This window comes from Seriola aureovittata, chromosome 11 (assembly GCF_021018895.1).
Source record: "Seriola aureovittata isolate HTS-2021-v1 ecotype China chromosome 11, ASM2101889v1, whole genome shotgun sequence".
NCBI lineage: Eukaryota > Metazoa > Chordata > Actinopteri > Carangiformes > Carangidae > Seriola > Seriola aureovittata.
In genome coordinates, this window is record NC_079374.1 from 23189388 (window position 1) to 23213583 (window position 24196).

The window sequence follows — 24196 nt, forward strand, 5'->3', positions numbered from 1 at the left end:
AGTATAGTATGGCATAAAATTTCAAAAAACGTCATAGTATAATAGGGCATAAAAATGCCAAAAAACGTCATAGTATAGTCAGGCACAAAACGTCACAGTATAGCAAGGCATAAAAATGGCAAAAAACGTCATAGTATAGTATGGCATAAAATTTCAAAAAACGTCATAGTATAATAAGGCATAAAAATGGCAAAAAACGTCATAGTATAGTCAGGCATTAAACGTCACAGTATAGTAAGGCAAACAAATGCCAAAAAAAGTCATATTATAGTAGAGCATAAAAATGTCAAAAAACGTCATAGTATAGTATGACATAAAATTTCAAAAAACGTCATAGTATAGTAAGGCATAAAAATGCAAAAAACGTCATAGTATAGTCAGGCACAAAACGTCACAGTATAGCAAGGCATAAAAATGCCAAAAAAATACATATTATAGTAGAGCATAAAAATGGCAAAAAACGTCATAGTATAGTATGACATAAAATTTCAAAAAACGTCATAGTATAGCAAGGCATAAAAATGCCAAAAAGCATCATAGTATAGTCAGGCACAAAACGTCACAGTATAGTAAGGCATAAAAATGCCAAAAAAAAGTCATATTCTAGTAGAGCATAAAAATGGCAAAAAACGTCATAGTATAGTCAGGCACTAAACGTCACAGTATAGTAAGGCATAAAAATGCCAAAAAAATACATATTATAGTAGAGCATAAAAATGGCAAAAAACGTCATAGTATAGTATGGCATAAAATTTCAAAAAACGTCATAGTATAGCAAGGCATAAAAATGCCAAAAAGCATCATAGTATAGTCAGGCACAAAACGTCACAGTATAGTAAGGCATAAAAATGCCAAAAAAAGTCATATTCTAGTAGAGCATAAAAATGGCAAAAAACGTCATAGTATAGTCAGGCACTAAACGTCACAGTATAGTAAGGCATAAAAATGCCAAAAAAATACATATTATAGTAGAGCATAAAAATGGCAAAAAACTTCATAGTATAGTATGGCATAAAATTTCAAAAAACGCCATAGTATAATAAGGCATAAAAATGGCAAAAAACGTCATAGTATAGTCAGGCACAAAACGTCACAGTATAGTAAGGCATAAAAATTCAAAAAAAAGTCATATTATAGTAGAGCATAAAAATGTCAAAAAACGTCATAGTATAGTATGGCATAAAATTTCAAAAAACGTCATAGTATAATAAGGCATAAAAATGGCAAAAAACGTCATAGTATAGTATGGCATAAAATTTCAAAAAACGTCATAGTATAATAAGGCATAAAAATGGCAAAAAACGTCATCGTATAGTCAGGCACTAAACGTCACAGTATAGTAAGGCATAAAAATGCAAAAAAAGTCATATTATAGTAGAGCATAAAAATGGCAAAAAACGTCATAGTATAGTATGACATAAAATTTCAAAAAACGTCATAGTATAATAAGGCATAAAAATGGCAAAAAACGTCTTAGTATAGTCAGGCACAAAACATCACAGTATAGTAAGGCATAAAAATGCCAGAAAAATACATATTATAGTAGAGCATAAAAATGGCAAAAAACGTCATAGTATAGTATGGCATAAAATTTCAAAAAACGTCATAGTATAATAAGCCATAAAAATGGCAAAAAACGTCATAGTATAGTATGGCATAAAATTTCAAAAAACGTCATAGTATAATAAGGCATAAAAATGGCAAAAAACGTCATAGTATAGTATGCCATAAAATCGAAAAAAACGTCATAGTATAGTATGGCATAAAATTTCAAAAAATGTCATAGTATATTAAGGCATAAAAATGCCAAAAAACTTCATTGTCTACTATTGCGTGAAAATGTCAAAAAACGTCATAGTATAGTATGCCATAAAATTTCAAAAAACTTCATAGTATAGTAAGGCATAAAAATGCCAAAAAGCATCATAGGACAGTAAAGCCCCAAACCAGGGATTGAACCCATGACCTTGCCAGTGTGAGGCAGCAGTCCTGACCATTGTACAACAATACTTCTGCATCACAAGCTCATGGTATAGCATGATATTAAGGATATTTTAGCATACTAATCCATGCTATATCACAAAAGATTGTCCATTAGGCATAAAATGTCATGAAAACATAATTGTATAGTAAGACATATAAATATCAAAAAACATCATAGTATTGGATGGCACAAAAATGTCACAGTATACAAAAGCCTGAAATCAGGGTTTGAACCCTTGCCCTTCTCGGTGTGAGAGAACAGTCCTAACCATTCTACCACCATGCTGCTGTGTTATGAATGCCTTGTATAGAAAGGTATATAAAATATCAGTATACTACTCTGTGACATATCATAAAAAATCATAGTATTGTGAGGCATAAAATATTATAGTATAGTAAGGCATAAAAATGGAAAAACAATTCATCGTATACTGTGGTGTGAAAATATCAAAAAGCATCATAAGAGAGTAAAGCCCCAAACTAGGGTTTGAACCCATGACCTTCTCATTGTGAAGCAACAATCCTAACCATTGTACCACGATGGTGCTGCATCACAATTTAATGGTATAGCAATATATTAAGAATATCTTAGCATACTAATCCATGATATATCATAAAAGGTTATTGTCCATTAGGCATAGAATGTCATGAAAACATCATTGTATAGTAAGGCAGAAAAATGTCAAAAAACATCATAGTTTAGGATGGCGCAAAAATGTCACAGCATATAAAAGCCTAAAAACAGGGTTTGAACCCTTGCCCTTCTCAGTGTGAGGCTATAGTCCTAACCATCGTAGCACCATGCTGCTGGATCACTAACTCATTGTATAGCAAGGTATATAAAATATCAGTATACTACTCCGTGAAATATCATAAAACGTCATAGTATTGTAAGGCATAAAACGTCAAAGTATAGTAAGGCATATAAAAATGCCAAAAAACTTAATCGCGTACTGTAGCGTGAAACTATCAAAAAACATCACAGGATTATAAAGTCTGAAAACAGGGCTTGAATCCTTGACCCTCTCAGTGTGAGGAAATAGTCCTAACCATCGCACCACGATGCTGCTGCACTGCAAAGTCATTGTATAGCAAGATATACGAAATATCAGTATACTACTCCTTGAAATATCATAGAACATCATAGTATAGTAAGGCATAAAAATGCCAAAAAGCATCATAGTATAGTCAGGCACAAAACGTCACAGTATAGTAAGGCATAAAAATGACAAAAAAAAGTCATATTCTAGTAGAGCATAAAAATGGCAAAAAACGTCATAGTATAGTCAGGCACAAAACGTCACAGTATAGCAAGGCATAAAAATGCCAAAAAAATACATATTATAGTAGAGTATAAAAATGTCAAAAAACGTCATAGTATAGTATGGCATAAAATTTCAAAAAACGTCATAGTATGATAAGGCATAAAAATGGCAAAAAACGTCATAGTATAGTCAGGCACAAAACGTCACAGTATAGCAAGGCATAAAAATGCCAAAAAAATACATATTATAGTAGAGCATAAAAATGGCAAAAAACGTCATAGTATAGTATGGCATAAAATTTCAAAAAACGTCATAGTATGATAAGGCATAAAAATGGCAAAAAACGTCATAGTATAGTCAGGCACAAAACGTCACAGTATAGCAAGGCATAAAAATGCCAAAAAAATACATATTATAGTAGAGCATAAAAATCGAAAAAAACGTCATAGTATAGTATGGCATAAAATTTCAAAAAACGTCATAGTATAATAAGGCATAAAAATGCCAAAAAACGTCATAGTATAGTCAGGCACAAAACGTCACAGTATAGCTAGGCATAAAAATGCCAAAAAAAGTCATATTATAGTAGAGCATAAAAATGTCAAAAAACGTCATAGTATAGTATGGCATAAAATTTCAAAAAACGTCATAGTATAATAAGGCATAAAAATGGCAAAAAACGTCATAGTATAGTCAGGCACAAAACGTCACAGTATAGTAAGGCATAAAAATGCCAAAAAAAGTCATATTCTAGTAGAGCATAAAAATGGCAAAAAACGTCATAGTATAGTATGGCATAAAATTTCAAAAAACGTCATAGTATAATAGGGCATAAAAATGGCAAAAAACGTCATAGTATAGTCAGGCACAAAACGTCACAGTATAGCAAGGCATAAAAATGCCAAAAAAATACATATTATAGTAGAGCATAAAAATCGAAAAAAACGTAATATTATAATAAGACATAAAAATGTCAAAAAACGTCATAGTATAGTATGACACAAAACGTCACTGTATAGTAAGGCATAAAAATGCCAAAAAAATACATATTATAGTAGAGCATAAAAATGGCAAAAAACGTCATAGTATAGTATGGCATAAAATTTCAAAAAACGTCATAGTATAATAAGGCATAAAAATGGCAAAAAACGTCATAGTATAGTAAGGCATAAAAATGCCAAAAAATACATATTTTAGTAGATCAAAAAAATGTCAAAAAACGTCATAGTATAGTCAGGCACAAAACGTCACGGTATAGTAAGGCATAAAAATGCCAAAAAACGTCGTTGTCTACTATTGCGTGAAAATGTCAAAAAACGTCATAGTATAGTATGCCATAAAATTTCAAAAAACTTCATAGTATAGTAAGGCATAAAAATGCCAAAAAGCATCGGAGGACAGTAAAGCCCCAAACCAGGGATTGAACCCATGACCTTGCCAGTGTGAGGCAGCAGTACTGACCATTGTACAACAATACTTTTGCATCACAAGCTCATGGTATAGCATGATACTAAGGATATTTTAGCATACTAATCCATGATATATCACAAAAGATTGTCCATTAGGCATAAAATGTCATGAAAACATAATTGTATAGTAAGACATATAAATATCAAAAAACATCATAGTATTGGATGGCGCAAAAATGTCACAGTATACAAAAGCCTGAAATCAGGGTTTGAACCCTTGCCCTTCTCGGTGTGAGAGAATAGTCCTAACCATTCTACCACCATGCTGCTGTGTTATGAATGCCTGGTATAGAAAGGTATATAAAATATCAGTATACTATTCTGTGACATATCATAAAAAATCATAGTATTGTGAGGCATAAAATATTATAGTATAGTAAGGCATAAAAATGGAAAAACAATTCATCGTATACTGTGGTGTGAAAATATCAAAAAGCATCATAAGAGAGTAAAGCCCCAAACTAGGATTTGAACCCATGACCTTCTCATTGTGAAGCAACAATCCTAACCATTGTACCACGATGGTGCTGCATCACAATTTAATGGTATAGCAATATATTAAGAATATCTTAGCATACTAATCCATGATATATCATAAAAGGTTATTGTCCATTAGGCATAGAATGTCATGAAAACATCATTGTATAGTAAGGCAGAAAAATGTCAAAAAACATCATAGTTTAGGATGGCGCAAAAATGTCACAGCATATAAAAGCCTAAAAACAGGGTTTGAACCCTTGCCCTTCTCAGTGTGAGGCTATAGTCCTAACCATCGTAGCACCATGCTGCTGGATCACTAACTCATTGTATAGCAAGGCATATAAAATATCAGTATACTACTCCGTGAAATATCATAAAACGTCATAGTATTGTAAGGCATAAAACGTCAAAGTATAGTAAGGCATATAAAAATGCCAAAAAACTTAATCGCGTACTGTAGCGTGAAACTATCAAAAAACATCACAGGATTATAAAGTCTGAAAACAGGGTTTGAACCCTTGACCCTCTCAGTGTGAGGGAATAGTCCTAACCATCGCGCCACGATGCTGCTGCATTGCAAAGTCATTGTATAGCAAGATATATGAAATATCAGTATACCACTCCTTGAAATATCATAGAACATCATAGTATAGTAAGGCATAAAAATGCCAAAAAACGTCATTGTATAGTATTGCGTGAAAATTCCCCAAAAACTCATAGTATAGTCACGCACAAAATGTCATAGTATAGTAAGGCATAAAAATGCCAAAAAACTTCATCGTAAATTTCAGAAACCTCATAGTATAGGATGGCATAATATTTCATAAAAACCTCATCATATAGTCTGGCATGAAAATGTAAAGAAACGTCATATCATACTCAGATATAAAAATGTCAAATAACATCATAGTATGGTCAGGTATAAAACGCCATAGCATAGCAAGGCAAAAAAATATCAGAAGAATTATGGTATATTAAGCAATAAAATGTCATAGTATATTAAGGCATTAAAATGCCAAAAAACTTCATTGTATAATATGGCGTTAAAATGTAAAAAAAAAATCATAGTATAGTATGGCATAAAATTTCAAAAAAGGTCATAGTATAATAACGCATAGAAATGTCAAAAAATGTCATAGTATACTATGGCATGAAATTTCAAAAAACGTCATCATACTGTATTGTGTGAAAATGTAAAAAAAACCTCATAGTATAGTATGGCATAAAATTTCAAAAAACATCATACTATAATAAGGCATAAAAATGCTAAAAAACGTCATAGTATACTAAGGTATAAAAATGTCAAAAAAAAGTTTTAGTATAGTAAGGCATAGAACGTCATGATATAGTGAATCATAAAAATGCCCAAAAAATTCATCGGATAGTATGATGTCAAAATGTAAAAAAAACCTCATAGTATAGTATTGCATAACAATTTCAAAAAACTTTCTGCAAGAAAGTGTCTTTTTTTACATATTTTTAAAATCTAATATCAGTTACTGTTACAGGTCTATTATACACTGGTAACACATTTTGTACCCTCCGGGGTTCCTCGCGTCCAAAAAAGGACACACAAAGAAAATGCTATAAAATCATCATATATCAATATTTTTTTCTGCTTTTTTTGCATAAATCTCTTAAACCACTTCAGTTCTGCTCAAACCTACCAAATGATTATTAGTTTTCAGGATTTTAACCCTTTAAATGCGAGTTTGAAGACATGTTACCTCTTGTTTTATTAAAAAAAACAAGACAGAATATGAGATATTTCCCACATAATACATGATGGAGGGATGTGACATTGTTTTATATCAGAGTCTTTTATATCAAGACATTTCTCAAAACCAGAATATGATCAGGGTGACTTTTGAACACTGGAAATAAATCATGTACTCATCCCGGCAGTAGCCCCCGTGGCACTCAAAATTTCCCTGGAATTTTCTAGTTTTCATTGTGGTCCTTTATTATAAAGTCTGGTACTTGAACATAATGCAATGAAGACAGGAGCATAGTGGCTACAAACTTCCAAGTAGAATTGGCTAGCTAGCTTGTGCCAGCTAAAATCTTACCAATAAAAGAGTTTATGCACTGCAGTATATGGATGGTGAACAGCAGCAGTCCAAAAGCTAAGAATCAACTGTGTCTCCAAATATAAATAATGTAGAAAGACTAATCATGGAGAATTATTTGAGACTTTAATATATTCTATAATTAACAGCTTATGCGGCACAGTCCGCTTTGCTCTGGTGTGTTAGATCCCATCCATCTGGTAGTGAATGAGGGGAAAACAGTCTCTCTCTGGCTGAGGTTTAGCAGCTCAAAATGAAATCAGATGATCTAGTGTTTGGTTGGTATGAAAACCATCAGCTGTTTGAAGCATATTGCTTAAGACAAATTCATTTATTCACTGCTGACAGGCAACAGATAAACACTCAAAACCGCTGTCTACTTATATCAATGCCAAAGCAGAAATAAACCCTTGTAACTTTTGTCTTTGATGGTGCTTTGAAGGTAGAGAATGCTTTCATGGATGAATACGTAAGTGTAACTGTTGAATATCACATATACTTGCCATTAAAATGCTCTTTAAAAACTGCAAAGTCCTAAACCTTAATATATTCTTGGACCATTGACTTTTTGAAGCCATGATGTGTTTATCTGGTAGTAACAATGTGGCACTGAACCTTAACTGATTCCCACATTATGCTTACCTCCATTATCTCATAGGGAAATTAGCAGCTAAATGCTAAATGCTGCATGTTTGCCAGCTAATTGCTAATTTTGTCTGTCTCTCATTTAGTACTGGGCCGGTTGCGTACAGTGGATTTTGAGAACGTTTTGCCTAAACTTGTTGTAGTGCCTTATGAGAGTGAGTGCAGTCAGGGGTTCTCATTATGAAGATATCAGCGTCAAACTGTGGAGCGGCTCCTCCTCCTTCCTCAGGAGAAAATTTTCTCATTGCATTACATATTTTTCTCTGACATTTGCCTTCTGTTTCCTGAAAGAGATTCAGCCCTCTAAGTAGTCTCAGAGCAAATTGCAAGGAATGCTGGGTAGAAAATGATGCCCGCCCTTGGGTGTGTATGGAATGCAATTCGATAATATATCTTATGAATCGTACATGGTCTGATGTGGGGCTTTGTGGTTAAAGAGGTCTGTTCACAGACTTTTTTGCTGTGTATATACCAAGTAGGCTGCATACAAATTTAATTGTTAATATAATAATATATATTTTATAATTATTTAACATTATTAAATCAAAAAAATAATCTCAAATAATTATAATTTTTGGTTTCTTTATCAAAGGTAGTTTGTCAGTAAGTGGTGCTCACTCTCAGTGCTCAGTTAAAGCGTAGCACTTCATCGGACACAAATAACTTGCAAAAACGAAGCTGCTATTCTATGTTCAAAGACACTAACTTAACCTTGACATCAAGGTGTGAGTCATTTTGATCAGCGACACTTTCAGCCCACACAAATGATGCTCATTTTTTGAGCACTGACTGGGCATCTTGGTGTTGTGTCAGTCGAAGCTTCTGTTACTCAGCCTTGTTTCACTGCCAGTCTCTCTCTGCATGGGGAAAGTGTTAGTTTTAAAGTTACTTTAAAGTTAAATTTAAGCTTTTTAAGATAAACCTGGTGGTTTGCTGAAGAAAAACAGTGTCATTCTGCATTTGCATTTTTAAATCCATGTAATGACTGAATAAAGTGTAATTTAAAAGATACAGTAGGGAGAGTGAAGATTTTTGGAACACATTTTGTCTCAGCACCTATATCTCAGAATCTTTTGTACTTTCAAATTTTGACACAAAGTACCCTTCGTTGTCTACTAAAAATAACAGTGTTTCCCACTTCTCCTACTATGTCACATGATGCATTGACCGGTGTTAAATATAAATCATTCCTTTAACCTGCTTGGGCAAGTTGTAACAATAAGAGGGAAACACTAAAAATTCAGTCCACACCACAAACTATGCATCTAAACATGTGCACTTCACCATCTTCCTGTGGTTCACCAAGAACAAAAAGAAGTCATCACTGACTTTCAAAGCACTTTAAGAATGACTAATCTACAACAATGAGCTGTTGTGGCAGATGCAGATTAAAGTATGTGTGGAGGCGCCCCCTTATTTGTCTTACTCTCTGTCTTGGCATGCTGAAAAAAGGAGTAGGAAAGAGAAAATGTGTTTATTTACCATGATGGGTTTGTTGTAATGTTGTTTGGAAAGGTGTTACAACCAACCCCTACCAGCCATTGTTTAGCTAGCTGTAGCAGCAAGGAGGTTTGCATAGATTAGCATAGATGAAATGCCTCACATTTTACTTTAGAGACTACTCTGTAACCTAATGTTACATAGCTCCATAATTCAAACAGTATCAGTACCAATAGAAATAAAGACTTGGTCCCAAAAATATACTTTGATTCCTGAATATCAGTGTTTTGGCTGTAAAATCTGCACACCTCTTCATACAGCTATGAAATTCCACATGCAAAGTGAGGAAGGAAGTGATCATGCATACAATTCATCTCATGAATCCTTATCGGTGAAAGTGATACAGTTAAAACCATCTCTTTGTTACAAATATTCCTAGTCTCCCCCTTTGGGTTGTGGAATTTAAGTTTTGTGGCACAGAGACACAAGCTATATCAGGTTATGTCAATAAATTCATCATTAGTTTTAGTTTCTTTAGGGTAAGTATTGCTAAGAGAAAACAGCACCAGCCACATCCTTTAAATATGACTTTTTCAGTCTTGAAGTTCTTCTCCTGATGGTGTTCGTCACCAGGAAGATGCTCACAAAGGTGCAGAAAATTCCAAGTCCCAAGCTGCACAGTTCACTGATTGCGTGCCGAAAAGACTGACTGGAAAAAACCCCAAACTTATATTGCAGACTAACACTGAAAATCGACATCAACATAATCCCATTCATCTAAATGAAACTACAATTTCCACTGTGCGGAGAGGCACATTTTTCTGTTTTTTAAGTAGTGCACATTTAAAATATTATTTTATATTTTGCTGTAACCTTGTAACCTTTTAATGATTTTTTTCATTCCATCCCATTAAAAGTCTGATGACACATTTGAACGCCTTTTATATATTTATTATAAAGACTATACTTCCATTGTCTAAGTTCATGGAACATATTGAAAATGTGTCCATCAAATTGAAAATAAACAAATCAGTTGGGTCATATTAATCTTAAAAAGGCCACACTACTGTTATCTTGACATCAAACTATTCAACTTATTATGAATACTGTCCAGCTCCCTGAAGTGTGCATTCACAGCTGTAAACAGCTTGTCCTTCATTAGACCTTCAGCTTAATTTGAGCAACATTAACAACCATTCATGTGGAAAAAATGTTGAAAAACAAGAATTGAAATTGAGGTCATTCTCCCTGGTGAAAACAATGTTTCACTGAGATTACAGTATTACTGCTATGAAAAAAAAACAAAAAAACATTCAAACGATGGCATTGAAACTTATTACTCAGGCTGTAACTCACTCACCAAACATTGCAACCTGAATCATACTGGTATATTATACAGGAAGAATAAAGATTGGAAACAAATTAAGGCCACGTGTAGAAAGTCTGTTGTCTGTTGACTACGGATATTAATTCATAGTTAAACTAGAAAACTAGAAATACTCTGTTTCCTCTGCTGCATTTAAATCTTGGGCTTCAGTAAAAATACAAAAGTACTGCCATCAAAATGTACTTTGTCCTGCAGAATGCATCATTTATAGTATTATATTATATTATATTATTTTAAAAACTGTCCACACATCCAGCTCTGAGGAGATCTGCTACCAGACTCTGCAGGGCCTGAACTGATCTGTGGAGACGACACCCTAACCTCTACTTTTGAAATATTTTTTGTCCTTGGACGGGATACTGCAGAGAGATGACAGGAAAGGAGGAGAGAGAGAGAGAGAGAGAGAAAGAGAGAGAGACAGATGGGTGATGAAATACAACAAAGGTTTCTGGCCTGACTTGACATTCACTTGTGTCATAAGACATAAGTTTGATAAACTGTATATAATAAAAAAAGAAAACATAAAATCAGCAGTAGAAATCTGATCTACCTGGTTCAACAATTCCAACTTCCTTTTGTAGTTGTGTCTGAAACTCAATTATTGTTACAAAAACAATTGTTTATTTACCTCCATCTGAGATTAATATTTTGGACACCAATATATTGTGCATACCCAATTACTATGATAGATATTTTGGGCACTGATCCTAGACATTAAGGGGGAGGGTTCACAATTCTCCAGGTCAAAACAATAGTTAGATGCCCGGCAATGAAACAGGGTTCCCTCGCCGTAATCACTCTTCCTGTTCTTAAGAAATCCTCTCTTAATGTGACCTGATTTATAAGTGACAGTCCTCATTCTGTGCAAAAATATATTCCAGTGATTAAAGCGAGCAAAACCTGTTTAAATGTTCATGCGTATTTGTGCATTGTTTGAAGATGAACTTGAAAAAAAGGTGAACTTAAGTTAAGTTGTTAAATAAAATGTTAGCAAAATTAGAAGGGATTATGGGCAAAGTTAACAAAAATTTAAATCCAGGTTGTTATAAAAAAGTCAATCCTACACTGTACATACAGTAGATGCACGTGCAGTGTAAAGTGTATGCTGTATGTGGTTAGGTGATACTGCGCACAGGTTCAGCATCATTCATAACATGGGTCAACAGCTGATGATAAATCGTGCTCTGCTGATTTACTTCATGCTATTCATCAGTTCAGTCCGAGTTCTGTACAAGTCATCCTGTCACACAAACAGCTCTGAATGTATCTCAGCAGCTATTCAGACAGATACACCTCACCTCTTTGCCTGTGGGTGCTGTTAGCCGCTACCGCTCTGTCTGGGGCACTGCTACAGTAAGTACACGTAATTGTGATGAATCGTTTCGAGTGAAAGGCCCCACTCATCAGCACCTCCGCCCTCTTCAAAAAGGCTGCTGTTAGATGACACGTGGGACTAAGCAGCGTTACATGACACTCGAAAATTTTAGAATGTCCTGTGCTATTTATAAGTCCTCCCATGGTATTGTGTAGAAGTGATGCACTTGAATAAGGAAGTAGGCGACAAGAGGCTGAGCTGACTGGAAGCAGCTGACATCGGTAATTTGTCTATTCCAAACGATTGGAGATTCATTAAGGGGCAAGTGAAGAGGAAGATAAGAGGAGAGGCCTCCTGGACCTACTGGACCTTTCGTTTTTGCCTGCCGAGTAAATTCGACCATGCCACTGTGCGCACACTTACACACACACACACACACACACACACACACACACACACACACACACACACACACACTACACCTCAGTCCTTTATCTTCAGTGGTTACAACCAACTGGTCATACATCAGCGGGCCATCTCCCCATGGCTCTTAGTAGAGTTGGATGAATGTGTTTTGTGTTTGGAGCTGTTATTAGTCCTCCCAGGGGCAATTACAGGCAGGGACCAGTCAAATTTTTCCTAAAGTGTGCATAATATAAATAGATGGTGATCATTAGAAACACTTCACCATGGTGTTAATCATGGGATAAATGTGGAAAAATGTCATCTTATTCACAGTATACCTGCCAACTATCTCCGTGCAGTCAAAAGGGATTTAGGAAAAAAATACATTTTTAGCAAGAAAAAATCCTGACGTAGGAGAAATTCTACTGTGGCTACAATAACTATGATAAATTGATATGGAGGTTAACCTAGTGCTATTGTTCATCTGGATGAATAGCCACTTACTCGCATCCCCTCCACCTCCAGAGCTTCCCTGCCCGGTCCCTTGAATTGATTGAGGAAGGTAAGTGCAAGTCGCTGATGTGGGAAACCTGCCGCATCTCTCTGTCAGCAAATGGATGGCATTTCTATGGCTCCTGTAACAGCTGTGCTCCAAATTCCTGACCTTGGCTGTCTTTTATCTGACTGTAACAGCCCTCCCGTTTTCTGACTTACTGAGTGTGTTTTTTGGCAGAATGAAACCGCCAGCGATCCCCATTATGACCCTTTATCTGGTCCGACAAAGGATGAAATTTGTGTGCAAGAGAATCATCAAGCTCAGCAGATATAGCTTTAGATTAAATTCCTCCTCCAGCTGCTTGTGTTGTCTCCGGATCATGCTTTTGTATTCAACTTAAATGTCTTTTTGCTTTTATATTTATTCTAATTTATGGCTCCCCAGTCTCCCCAGATAGCAAAATTAATCTGGGCCAGATGCTTGTTCTCTTCTGGCCCGGTATACGCCCGGTTCCACAGTCCGAATCTGGCCCATATACACCATAATTGTCAGATGCTACATCCACATCTGGACCAATTCTGCTGCACACACACCAAATCTTGTGGATGTCAGCCAGCACTGGAGGATAACAGCCAGAATCTGCCCAGGTGTGGAGGTATATGGTCCACACACAGGCCAAGGACCCAGGCACATGTTGGGACAGAAGTTTCATTTTGCTCTCTGGGTCTCTATGTTGGGACTAAGTGAATGACTGATCGGTGATGATTAGGGGTCATGTGCGATTATGAAGGAGGAAACCCATAAAAAAAGATGCTGTGGGCCAAGAGACAATAAAATCTAAATGTAAGTGTTTTAGCTACAGTAGAACGGCCCCCTACGCTGCCTCCCAGTATGATAAATCCCAGTTTGGCTTGTACACAGTCTGTGGGTGGCTGTTGTTACTGGTCTGGGCAGCTCCTTAAATGGTTTTACACCATCGCCTAACTCTGCAGAACATTCACTCGCCATATGGTTTTAAGCTTCTTTTGCTCACTTTGTTTGTCATTATGATGCATCACTGGTTGAACCTTAACAGGTGTTCCCAGTCTCAGAGCTGCTCTGGTGCCAGACTACCTGAGTACAGAGGCTATATGCTTTGTCCGTCTATAAACTCTCTGTGAGGCAGCCAATCTAACATAGCTTGAACATCACATGAATCTAGGTGAAACTTTATCATAAAAACAAGAAAATCCATTTTGCACAATGCATGGCAATCACGACTTCTGCCGTACAGATGAGAGAGGCAAATTAAAAATAAAAATTAACACCCTCTTATCTCAACACAAAACTTGAAAATAAAAAGAACAGGAAGAAGAAAGAGCTCACACAGCTCACACAATCGATGCAGCCACAGGTTTACTCCCCTTTGTCTGTGGCCAGTTAAATCATTTAGTTTCCTGCATGAAGCCGAATATCTTGAGAAACACACTCATCAATAGCGAGGATATACTCATCAGTTATGTCATATGTAAATAGAGATTTATGCACAACAATGCTTATAATACACACATTAGTTCCTTCAGTCTTTTCAGTGTCTGGATTTTGCTGAGTTTAGATTTGGAGGCTACTTGTTCACAACCTCTTGTGGAGTTCTAAAACAAACTATTTGACCGCCTTGATATTAGATCAGTGTTTGAAGGACTTCTGTCAGTCTTTTATGGCGCCATCTGAAAGTTGCATTTATTTTTCATCCTGTTGAGCTTATAGAATTTTCCAGATGAAGACAGTAAATCATAGAGCGGTTGAAACCTGACCCAAAATCCTGTCGGCTTGGAACAGTGCGTGATCAACAATCATCAACAGTACAAGTGAGTGCGAGCTGTAATGCAGCATCCTTGGTAATATGATGTTCATCCAAAGAAGCTGGCTATATACACCAGTTCTCTGAAGGCCCATTAACAGGCACACAGGTATAATTTTTTTTAAAAGATTTCCCTTATTTATTCTTTCTGAGAACAAATTTTCTTTCACTAAAAAGAACCCATCTGTGATGAATGTTGAAAACATTTGGAGGCCAGAAAATTATTTTTCTTTCAGCTGCAGGATCATTTCATTAGACCTGCATTAGGTTCTTTCTTGGCCACTTGGGGGCAGCACAACTAGCCAGAAACTAAACATCGGGAATTATCACCTTATAAAGTTAACATGGTAAATGTGTTAGCAAACAGCTGCTTATTTACACATTCAGTAGACAATAACAATCATCTGGATCCTTGTTTCTGCACCTTATCAATGTAAGTCCAATATTGACTCTTTTAGCTTTGTTTGGTCTCCACCAACTCCTGAGGTCTGTCTGCCTGTTGTTCGGGTGTTGGACTGCTAGCCTATCAGAGCTTCTCTTTTGCTGAAAACAGCTGTGTGCTATAGATGAAAAATGGTCTATGTGAGCAGTAAGAGGCAACCAAAACAAAGAAGTTGTCGGCAAAAAGAACAAAAACGATGCGCTGAAAGGCACCAAAATCACAGATAGAACTAAAGGGAAATGGCAGAGGCGCCTGATAATTCTCTGTCATTTTGTCCCTCCATGTATCCTCTTTTACTTAGTCATCTGAATCATTGCTGCTAATGCCGGCCTTACACCGCAAACTTTTCAAGCAATTTCACTGTCACTGTTTTGCTAGAGTTGGGCTGCGCTCCCATCATTTGGATCATTTGGTGTAATGATGTTCGCATTGAAGGCGCCTGAATGTGAGTCTTTTTGGTGTAAGGCAAGCATTAAATACACAAGGGAGGAAAGGGTAATAGGACACCAGGAAAATAATTTCAACATAAAACAGGAATTCATTAATATGTTTTTCTTCCTGTTAATTTCCACCATGGAGTATGATGGGAAATAATCTCAAAGGAATCTATTAGCAAATAGAGCCCCTGCAACATCCCCAGTTTTAACAAAATCTTGTAAAAAAGAAAAAAGTGTACGACCAAAAACTCTGTGACCTCTGACACACTGTCTTAAGATGTGAGAGGGGGTCAGACTTTATTCTTTTAAACATCTTTTCAGAGTCTTACTGCATGCTAGGCATAAGATTTCATTACTTTGACCAGGCAATTTTAATTCTCAGTAAATGGAATGTACATATAGACTCTGCTACAACTACTCTTATCCACAGTATTACAATTCATTATGCCAGCCAGCACTCTGGGGGTTTAAGAAGGGACTGGCCGCATAAAAAAAGCTTGCATTTCTCCGTAGCTCAAATGACACCTGGAACATTGAGACTAGATGACCTACATTTGAATCACATGGGGGGAGTGCAATTGGAATTGTAGTGGTGGGTTAAACTCACTTTTCTAAGAACTCTTTCTTCTTGTCAAGGTTACCTGGAAGATTACTACACCACTGTGTTTTTATAACCTGCACTAAATTGTAGCAAACAGGACATTTCATGAGCAACTGTGAGATTTAGACTATGTCAGACAAAAATGTTTTAAAACTGCAGTGTACAATAAGTTTTCTCTGCACTGTTTGAAGTAACTAATGTCATGTTGTGTTTGAAATGAAAATAATGAATGAAATGAAACAAAAAACACCAATGCTTAATGCTCCATTGCATGTGCGGTCATGTACTGACAGTCAGTCTGTTAAGGTCACATGGGATCTGACCTTATTTATCATACTGATGCAAATTATACTCATTGCGGTCTTCACTGCTCCAGCAAGCGCTGTAAGGGAAAAACACCTACATAACAATCATCAGGACATTCTCTTTAATGAAATACCACTGATATGTCTTTGATGGTAGTGCTCACGTCTGCTGTTAGAAGATGGAGACATGCATAGTGCATGGTCATAGAAATTCAAAAGACAAAGCAACCCCATACAGTACAGTCCACTTTGCATGCAGTTTGTTCTTGGCATTGGCAATTACCACCAGAACACAATGGGATAAAACCTTGAAGCTGACATCTTGATCCACTGCTGGGCAGCTGTAATCCCCAAGATCCCTAACATCCTGACTCTTTGATTGTCAGTTTGATACAGCTCTTAGGGTGATTAAAATAATCAATATAACAGTTCAGTGTGACATAGGCAAGGCCTGCAGATGCATTGTTTTATATGGGAATCAATTCCAAATCTCTCTTTTTCCTTTTTTTCCTAATCAGCCTATGACTTTGTTTTATTGTGGGACTTTTATTGGACTCGATTTAAACAGTTAAATACTGTTTGAAGAAAAGCCTTCAAGTAGCAACATAATCACCCAGGTGTTGGGCTGTTTTCAATTAGGACATAATAGTCATTCTAAAAGTTATTACTTAATGACGTATGTTTCTTTCTCGTTTTGCGTCCAGGAACAATTTTCAGAGTCAGTGTTCTTCTTCATTGGGATAATTGTCTTAGAGGAGAGAGAAGGGGGCAGAGCAGAGGGGAGGCGCAGGCAGGGAGGAGGACAGACAGACAGGCGGGGGAGCTGGAGGACGAGAAGAGCTGCCAACAGAGCAGCAGTCCAATCCAAGCGCAGCCGGGACTCCTTCTGGCGCCATGCGCGCGCGGTTCGGAGAAGGGGGGGCGCGTGACGATACGGACGGATGCGGCTCCTCGAGCTCCTGGCTGGGAACACCACCACCTCAACATTATCATCCTCAACAAGTGAGACCGGCGTGTTGTGTTTCTTAAGCAAACATAAACACAGCCACGTCTGGAGATATGAACCATTTCACCTGGAGATTCATTGACTTAGGAACTTTACCGTCCGACTATTTAACCTTTAACCGAAATGTGGACGTGTGGAAGAAGCTGTTCTTCTCAGAAAATGTTCATTTTGTAGTTGTTTTTATAAAAAGGCTGCTTCTTTCAACGGCGATACACATGTGAAAACTACAGCTGTATTATCGACCATATCTCAGCTTTTTGGTAGCTGAGGCTGGGTGGAAAAAAAAAAAAACTGCTGTTAATTCATATGAAGATAAAACTCTTTCCCGGTAAGTACCTTTACAAATATTATACTTGTTAATTAAGTTACTAACCTATATGTATTTGTAATGATTTAACCACACAGTGCTAAAATAATTAAAACCAGCTCTATTACAAAACGCTATGATACTGCTTATTCTGCACTTAAGCATCATTGGCCTTATTTAATTTAAATATTTGCCCAGTATCTTACAAGTATACACGATATTTTTATTATTAATGCTGTTCAAACGTTTACTTTCCTAAATTTTGTGTGAAGCTGAGATAAGCCTACCCTCAGCTTTTAAAATTAAATGTTATATTTTCTTGCAAAACTGATGAAAACATCTGCAAATTGGTCATTTAAGAGCCAATTTGATATCTAATTTAATTTAAAAGATTAAGCTACTACATAAAAGACAGCTGAGGCAAGCTTCAGTACAATATGAACCTAATATAGACAATTTAACTTAATGATGTAGTCGTGTCATGACATCACTGCAGGGTGTTTAGGGTGTGAGTGTGGGTGTAGGTGCCACATCTTGTCCACACCTCCTGCTGAGCTAAGACTGACCAGAACGTGAGGGGCTTATTTAAGACTCCTGCATATGTGTACCTGTGTGTGTGTGAGAAAGAGAGAGAGAGAAAAAAAAGTGTGTGTGTGTGTGTGTGTGTGTGTGTGTGTGTCTGTGTCTGTGTGTGTGGCCTTGAGCTATGAAGCCCTTGCCAAAGACAAAGGGGGGAAAAGAGACAAGAAAACTGAGAAAAAGACACTGACTCCATGGGGCGGATGACCGCGAGCACAGCTGGGGTTCATTGTGTGATCATCATCTAAGCCCACCAGAGGGTGCGCAGTAGTAGCGCGATGATCCTCCTGCAGGACAGAGAGTAATTTTAGAGCCCACAGCTGTTATTGTCATGTGCCTATGAATGAGAGGCAAAAGTCCTTGAAATGAGGAGAAAAGAAAACCTTGACTTGGAGATGAGCTATTTTTACTTTATTTTTTGTGGGGCTATGAAATAATGTAATTAATATTGATATGCACCACAATGCCCTTAACATCAGATAATAATTTCATGTAATGTTTATTATAGACAAACATTAGCTTTTCCAAATTGAATGAGAACATGCCCATAAGTGTGTTTATGAGATTTGCTAAAGTGAAATGGATTTTTCTCAATAGGTCTAATCACATTATACATTTTCTAAGCATTATGGGGAAATTATGTCATTCAGCCTACTCAGCTCATTTTGGAAACTGTGCAAGACGACTTATTTTACCAAGTGTCACTGTACGGTTGAGTTTCCTTCCTCACATATACATTGCCATCAACTACTGCCATCTGTTGCTGTCTCACTGCATTTAAGAACTAACTAATTTGTTTGAATAACACTGCTTTCTTTGATTCTTTCAGTGCCCAATGTAACATATCGATTCCCTTGTCACTCGGCCCGCTCCAGGCTCTCTGAAGCTTTCAACGACTTCACAATAAACCTGAGATTACTGCTCCCTGCTGTAACTGGAATATGCTCAGTGAGCAGCTCAATATTTGGATGAGCTCTTTTGAAATCTTCTTCTAAAGATTATATGCAATTCTATCAAATCAATTCTGAAGGATTATCTCATGATAAACCCATGTGTTTGTGTGAATAATCTGATAATTCTGGCATTTTGAGAGCTAATGACACTGCGGTTATCACCATTTAATGCCACGAAAGAGGTGAAACTATGATCACTCTTGCCTGACAGGACTTGTTGGAGGTTACTGCTGAATATGCAGGATTTAGCAGGGCATGATATGCCCAAGAAATCCCCAATCTTTGACGGCTTTGCCCTCTTATGGGGCTTGCTCTTTGGATTATGCATTGCAAGTACACCAGTGATGGCTTGTCCCGCAAGTTGTCACTGTATAGAGAAGAGTGGCATGACGGTGGTGCAGTGTATGTCTCGCAACTTGGAGAAGATCCCGTCAGATCTTCCAAGAGATACTGTTGTCCTACTCCTGGCATCCAACCACATCACGCACATCCCCAACCACGCCTTCAAAGAACTGCACTACCTTCAGGAGGTGGACCTGTCTAACAATGAAATTGAGACTATGGACGTTGGGGCATTTCAAGGTGTTTCTGACAGTCTTCTCGTGCTGGATCTATCAAACAATCGTATCCAAAGTGTCCCCAAAGAGGCTTTCGCCCGCCTTCGGGCAAAGATCAGCCTTTCAAACAACCCATGGCACTGTGAGTGTACGCTGCAGGAGGTCCTGAGGGAGCTGCGACTGGACCCCGAGACGGTGAACGAGGTGATCTGCCACACAGCCGTGAAGGAGGAATACGCAGGCAAGCCCGTAATCCAGGTGCTGGACTCAGGGATCAACTTCTGCAACTTTCACCACAAGACCACCGATGTAGCCATGTTTGTCACCATGTTCGGGTGGTTCACCATGGTGATCGCGTACGTCATCTACTACGTGAGACACAATCAAGAGGATGCTAGAAGGCACCTGGAGTACCTCAAGTCGCTGCCCAGCAGCTCTCAGATCAGCAAGGACTTTGACACTATAAGCACTGTTCTCTAGCAGGAGGTGTGGTGGTGCGTGTGTGTGTGTGTGTGTGTGTGTGTGTCCCTGTAAATATGTGAGTAAATGTGTGGTTAAGTACACATGACTAAAAAGCTGTTGCAACAATAATCACAGATGTTTTTCAGAACATAATTTGAGGTCTTTCAGTGACTCAAATGGGTCATTTTGATTTTTTAAAACCCTGGCCTCATAAATGATATATTTTGTATTATTTCAAAGCATTTATTTTGATTTGATTAAATATGAGAAAATCTGGTGGTACAACCAGAAAACGCAGCAGTGTCAACGGTGATAGCACAAAATGAACAAACTACTCATAAAACCCACACTCCATGAGGGATGACAGATCTAGAGTGGAGAGATAAATATCCCACTCTGATGTCGATCCACGGTGTGATTGAATTTGGACTGAGATGAATGAGGAAGACGCCTGTGTCTTCCAGTTACTTTATATTGATTGATTTATGTTCTTAATGTCACTCTGTCATGGTGAAGGCTATTTTACTACTTATGCTGATATCAAATAGGTCGAGGTGTTAACAGTCAGTTTGCATAAGAAACACATAAAAACCCAGCCGCCAATAAATCTTGCAAATAAAACTACTGGTCCAGGAAATAGGGTTACACTGCTGTTACTTCTTTTTACTGTGCAACCACTGCATTATGTCAAAGAAAAAATTTAGTCGGACAAGGAAAAGTTGCCATATACTTGCAGTTGTAATGTGTTTTTTTTGCACATCTAAAAATGAACATTTCAGCATCCCATGCCAAGCTTATGTAAGGAAAGAATGTCTCTTTTATTACCAGGCAATATCCCAGTATTCAAGACTCCGGGTGAAAAGTCTTTCACAGAGGGTGACAGACTGGGATCTAACCTCCGTAATATGTGTGATATGTAGTTTCAGCTTCAATTTGCAAGCTATGTGACAACTTGATAACGGTTCACTGGAAAAATTGTTTGGAATTCGCAAGTGCAGTCTCTGGTGAATTTCATGGTGATTTAAGCACTTCCTGTTTTTTGCACCAGTACACCGCAGAGAGACGTTCGGTTCAACCTAATGTTTCAGCTCACTCAGATGAGCTGATTATTACACAGGTTAAAAAAAAAAGAAAAAAGAAAAAGCATATCATCTTTTGAGTTCAGCTCAGATGTGCTGTATGTATGAATGTATTTATGTTGAATGTCAAACATTTCATCTTTTTTGATATTGGTGAACCACAGCAGCAAAATCACATATAGCATAATTAACACGCCATAGTCATTACTTCCATTGATTTTATTGTAGCATATAACACTGTTTGTTTAACGTTGGTTTGGACACAAATTCAGTATTTTTTTTTATTGCCTATGATTTACTTTGTTGGTCAGGAGGTAATTGTGTCCAAGTGCCTACTCTCTGGGACTCTCTCTACACCATAGCACTGTGCACTAAAGTTGGACAACTTGAGTGTCAAGTCCTCTCCCTGTCCACCCTCGCCGTTGCAGAACTCAGATTTAGCTACAGCCTCTGCCCAGCCAGTCTCTGTGTAAAGCCCAGGGACCTGCGTCATAAAGGTTTTACAGCCCAATTATCCAGATGTGTGGATTTTTCCAAAACAAAGGACAAGAGCGTGTGCTAGAAGACAATGACAGAAAACTCTTTGACAGTTAACATTGTGTGCTTTTCTGTGATTGACAGCTGACTGTACCTGTCCTCACATGGTGACTCCAACTCATCTCGTAGATCCAGCAGGTTAAAATAAACACAAAAAAAATTATTTGCAACAAATACTTGACTCTAGGTAGAGACTTGTTTTTTTAATTTTGCATTTTTGTCTTGTCATCTGACAAAATGATCTTTTTTATACTACTGTAGGTTTCTTGGTTACAGAAGTGTCTGTCTGTGCGGTCTTGACCTGTCATATAACAATGTTTGTGCTGGCCAATGTGTACACAACTCTTATGTTGAAGGAATGCACATGCCGTCTGTGTTGTTATGTAAAATGTGTCTTTAGCTGAACCATCATCAAAGTGTTTGGATGTCTTGAGGAACTTGTAATTGGTTAATGTCTTTTCTTCATCTAAAGAAGAACAGATCTATGAGGTCGTTTTTTCTGGGATGGGAATGAAAGGGCTCCAATAATTTTGTGATAATAATGTGATAATCAATTTTCTATCTGTGTCAGCAGTTCCTGTGTTTGTTTTATTCTTTCGATTTCAATGGATACCTTACCAGCATTTGAAAATAAAAATTCTTTTCCAAGACAGTTCGGTCTCTTCATGTTTTTTTTTTTTTTTTTTGTCGGTATTTTAGCTCCACATACAATAAATGGAAGAATAAAGAATAAAAGAAATCCAGCTTTCATCATCACAACAGTGTATTAGTTAGAGCTCAGCCTTTCCTTCTCAGTTAATTATTTTACCCTCCATGGGTTCAATAAACAATTTAGCTTCAGAAACGGGAACATGTCTATGACATTTTTTGAAAGCAGCAATATTTTCACTTTCCGTTGATGTAAAATGTCATTGACCAGTTATTCCTCTCTGGACAAAGGAACAACATCGAGGGAAGATATAAGCACAAAACAAAAACTTGGAGTTTCATTTTTTGCAGTAATTTATCAGTAGTCAAGAATTTTTGGCTTATTTCTTTGTTGTGGGGCGGTTTCATGATGGAACAGACTCAGCTGGCGTTACCATGATGAATAATAGATTTTTAATCTTCCAAGCAACTGCACCTGCAGCGCAGGGTGTCCGGAGAAGACTGGTCACTGTGAGTGAGGCAGGTTTCTATCTTATCCAGATTGTCTCCTAAACCTACAGCACAGCACTCAACTTCTCTGCAAGCTATTCAGTTTCTGCTCATAATTCTAAGACGTCAAACCTACAAGCAGTGACTTAACAAAAGTGATAAATCCCTTTAGTCTTCTGTTGATCTCATCTGCAGGTCATCTTAAAGGGGTAGTTTGGGTTATTTGACGTGGGGCTGTGTGAGGTGGTCATGCATAGTCAGTGTGTTACCTGCAGAATATTCGTATCAGCGCGCTGCCAGTTAGCAGAGGCGGCCGGGGGCTCCGGCACAGAGGCAGAGCCATGTGTTGCTGGGCACGGGGCCAGCAGGAAAAAGGTGTTTTAGACAGTTTTAAAAGATGCCCACTGAAACGATACAATATCTGTTTAAATGTACATTTCATGAAGAATATTTTCAGCGCTTTATCCTCCCATTAAAACAAAGTGAAGTTTAGCTCTTTCTGATTCACTCAGCTGACCTGCGGCTGCGGAATAATACAGTGTGCTGTCTTAACTGGAAGATAACTGAAAATATTTTAAATGAAGATGAACACACTGATTATGCAGCCTTGTCAAATAACCCAAACTATCCCTTTAATTTCAGTTGACCCAAAAATTCAATGTGGAAGTTTGACCATCCATCCATCATTTTATCCATCTCCCACCATGCATCAGGTTTCCATGCATCCACTGCACTCTTTGTTCTGATGTCAAATGGTCGCTCAACACCTGCAAATAAACAACTGGTTTAAGGAATGAGAGAAGCTACAAAAATTATAATACTTTTCATGAAATCAAACCCCATTTCTTATATTATTTATGGTCATGTTTTATTTGTGTGACCCCTGGCCTGAAGGAAGCATAGGTCTCAGAGATCCCCCAAGCTGCCCAGCGATCCTGAGCCTCAGCTGCCCGGCCCCATGATCAACGCCCAGCAAGGCTCCATCCGGACCCTGAGTTTT

The 24196-nt window shown here is 37.4% G+C and overlaps 1 protein-coding gene across 1 annotated transcript; it reads left to right on the forward strand.

Moving 5' to 3' along the window:
• The first annotated feature begins 17403 nt into the window (after positions 1-17403).
• lrrc3 (leucine rich repeat containing 3) lies at positions 17404-22705 on the forward strand. Its single transcript, XM_056388565.1, has 2 exons — positions 17404-17913; positions 19301-22705. The coding sequence occupies exon 2, from the start codon at positions 19661-19663 to the stop codon at positions 20459-20461; it is 801 nt and encodes a 266-aa protein (XP_056244540.1). The 5' UTR covers positions 17404-17913; positions 19301-19660; the 3' UTR covers positions 20462-22705.
• The last annotated feature ends 1491 nt before the right edge of the window (positions 22706-24196 follow it).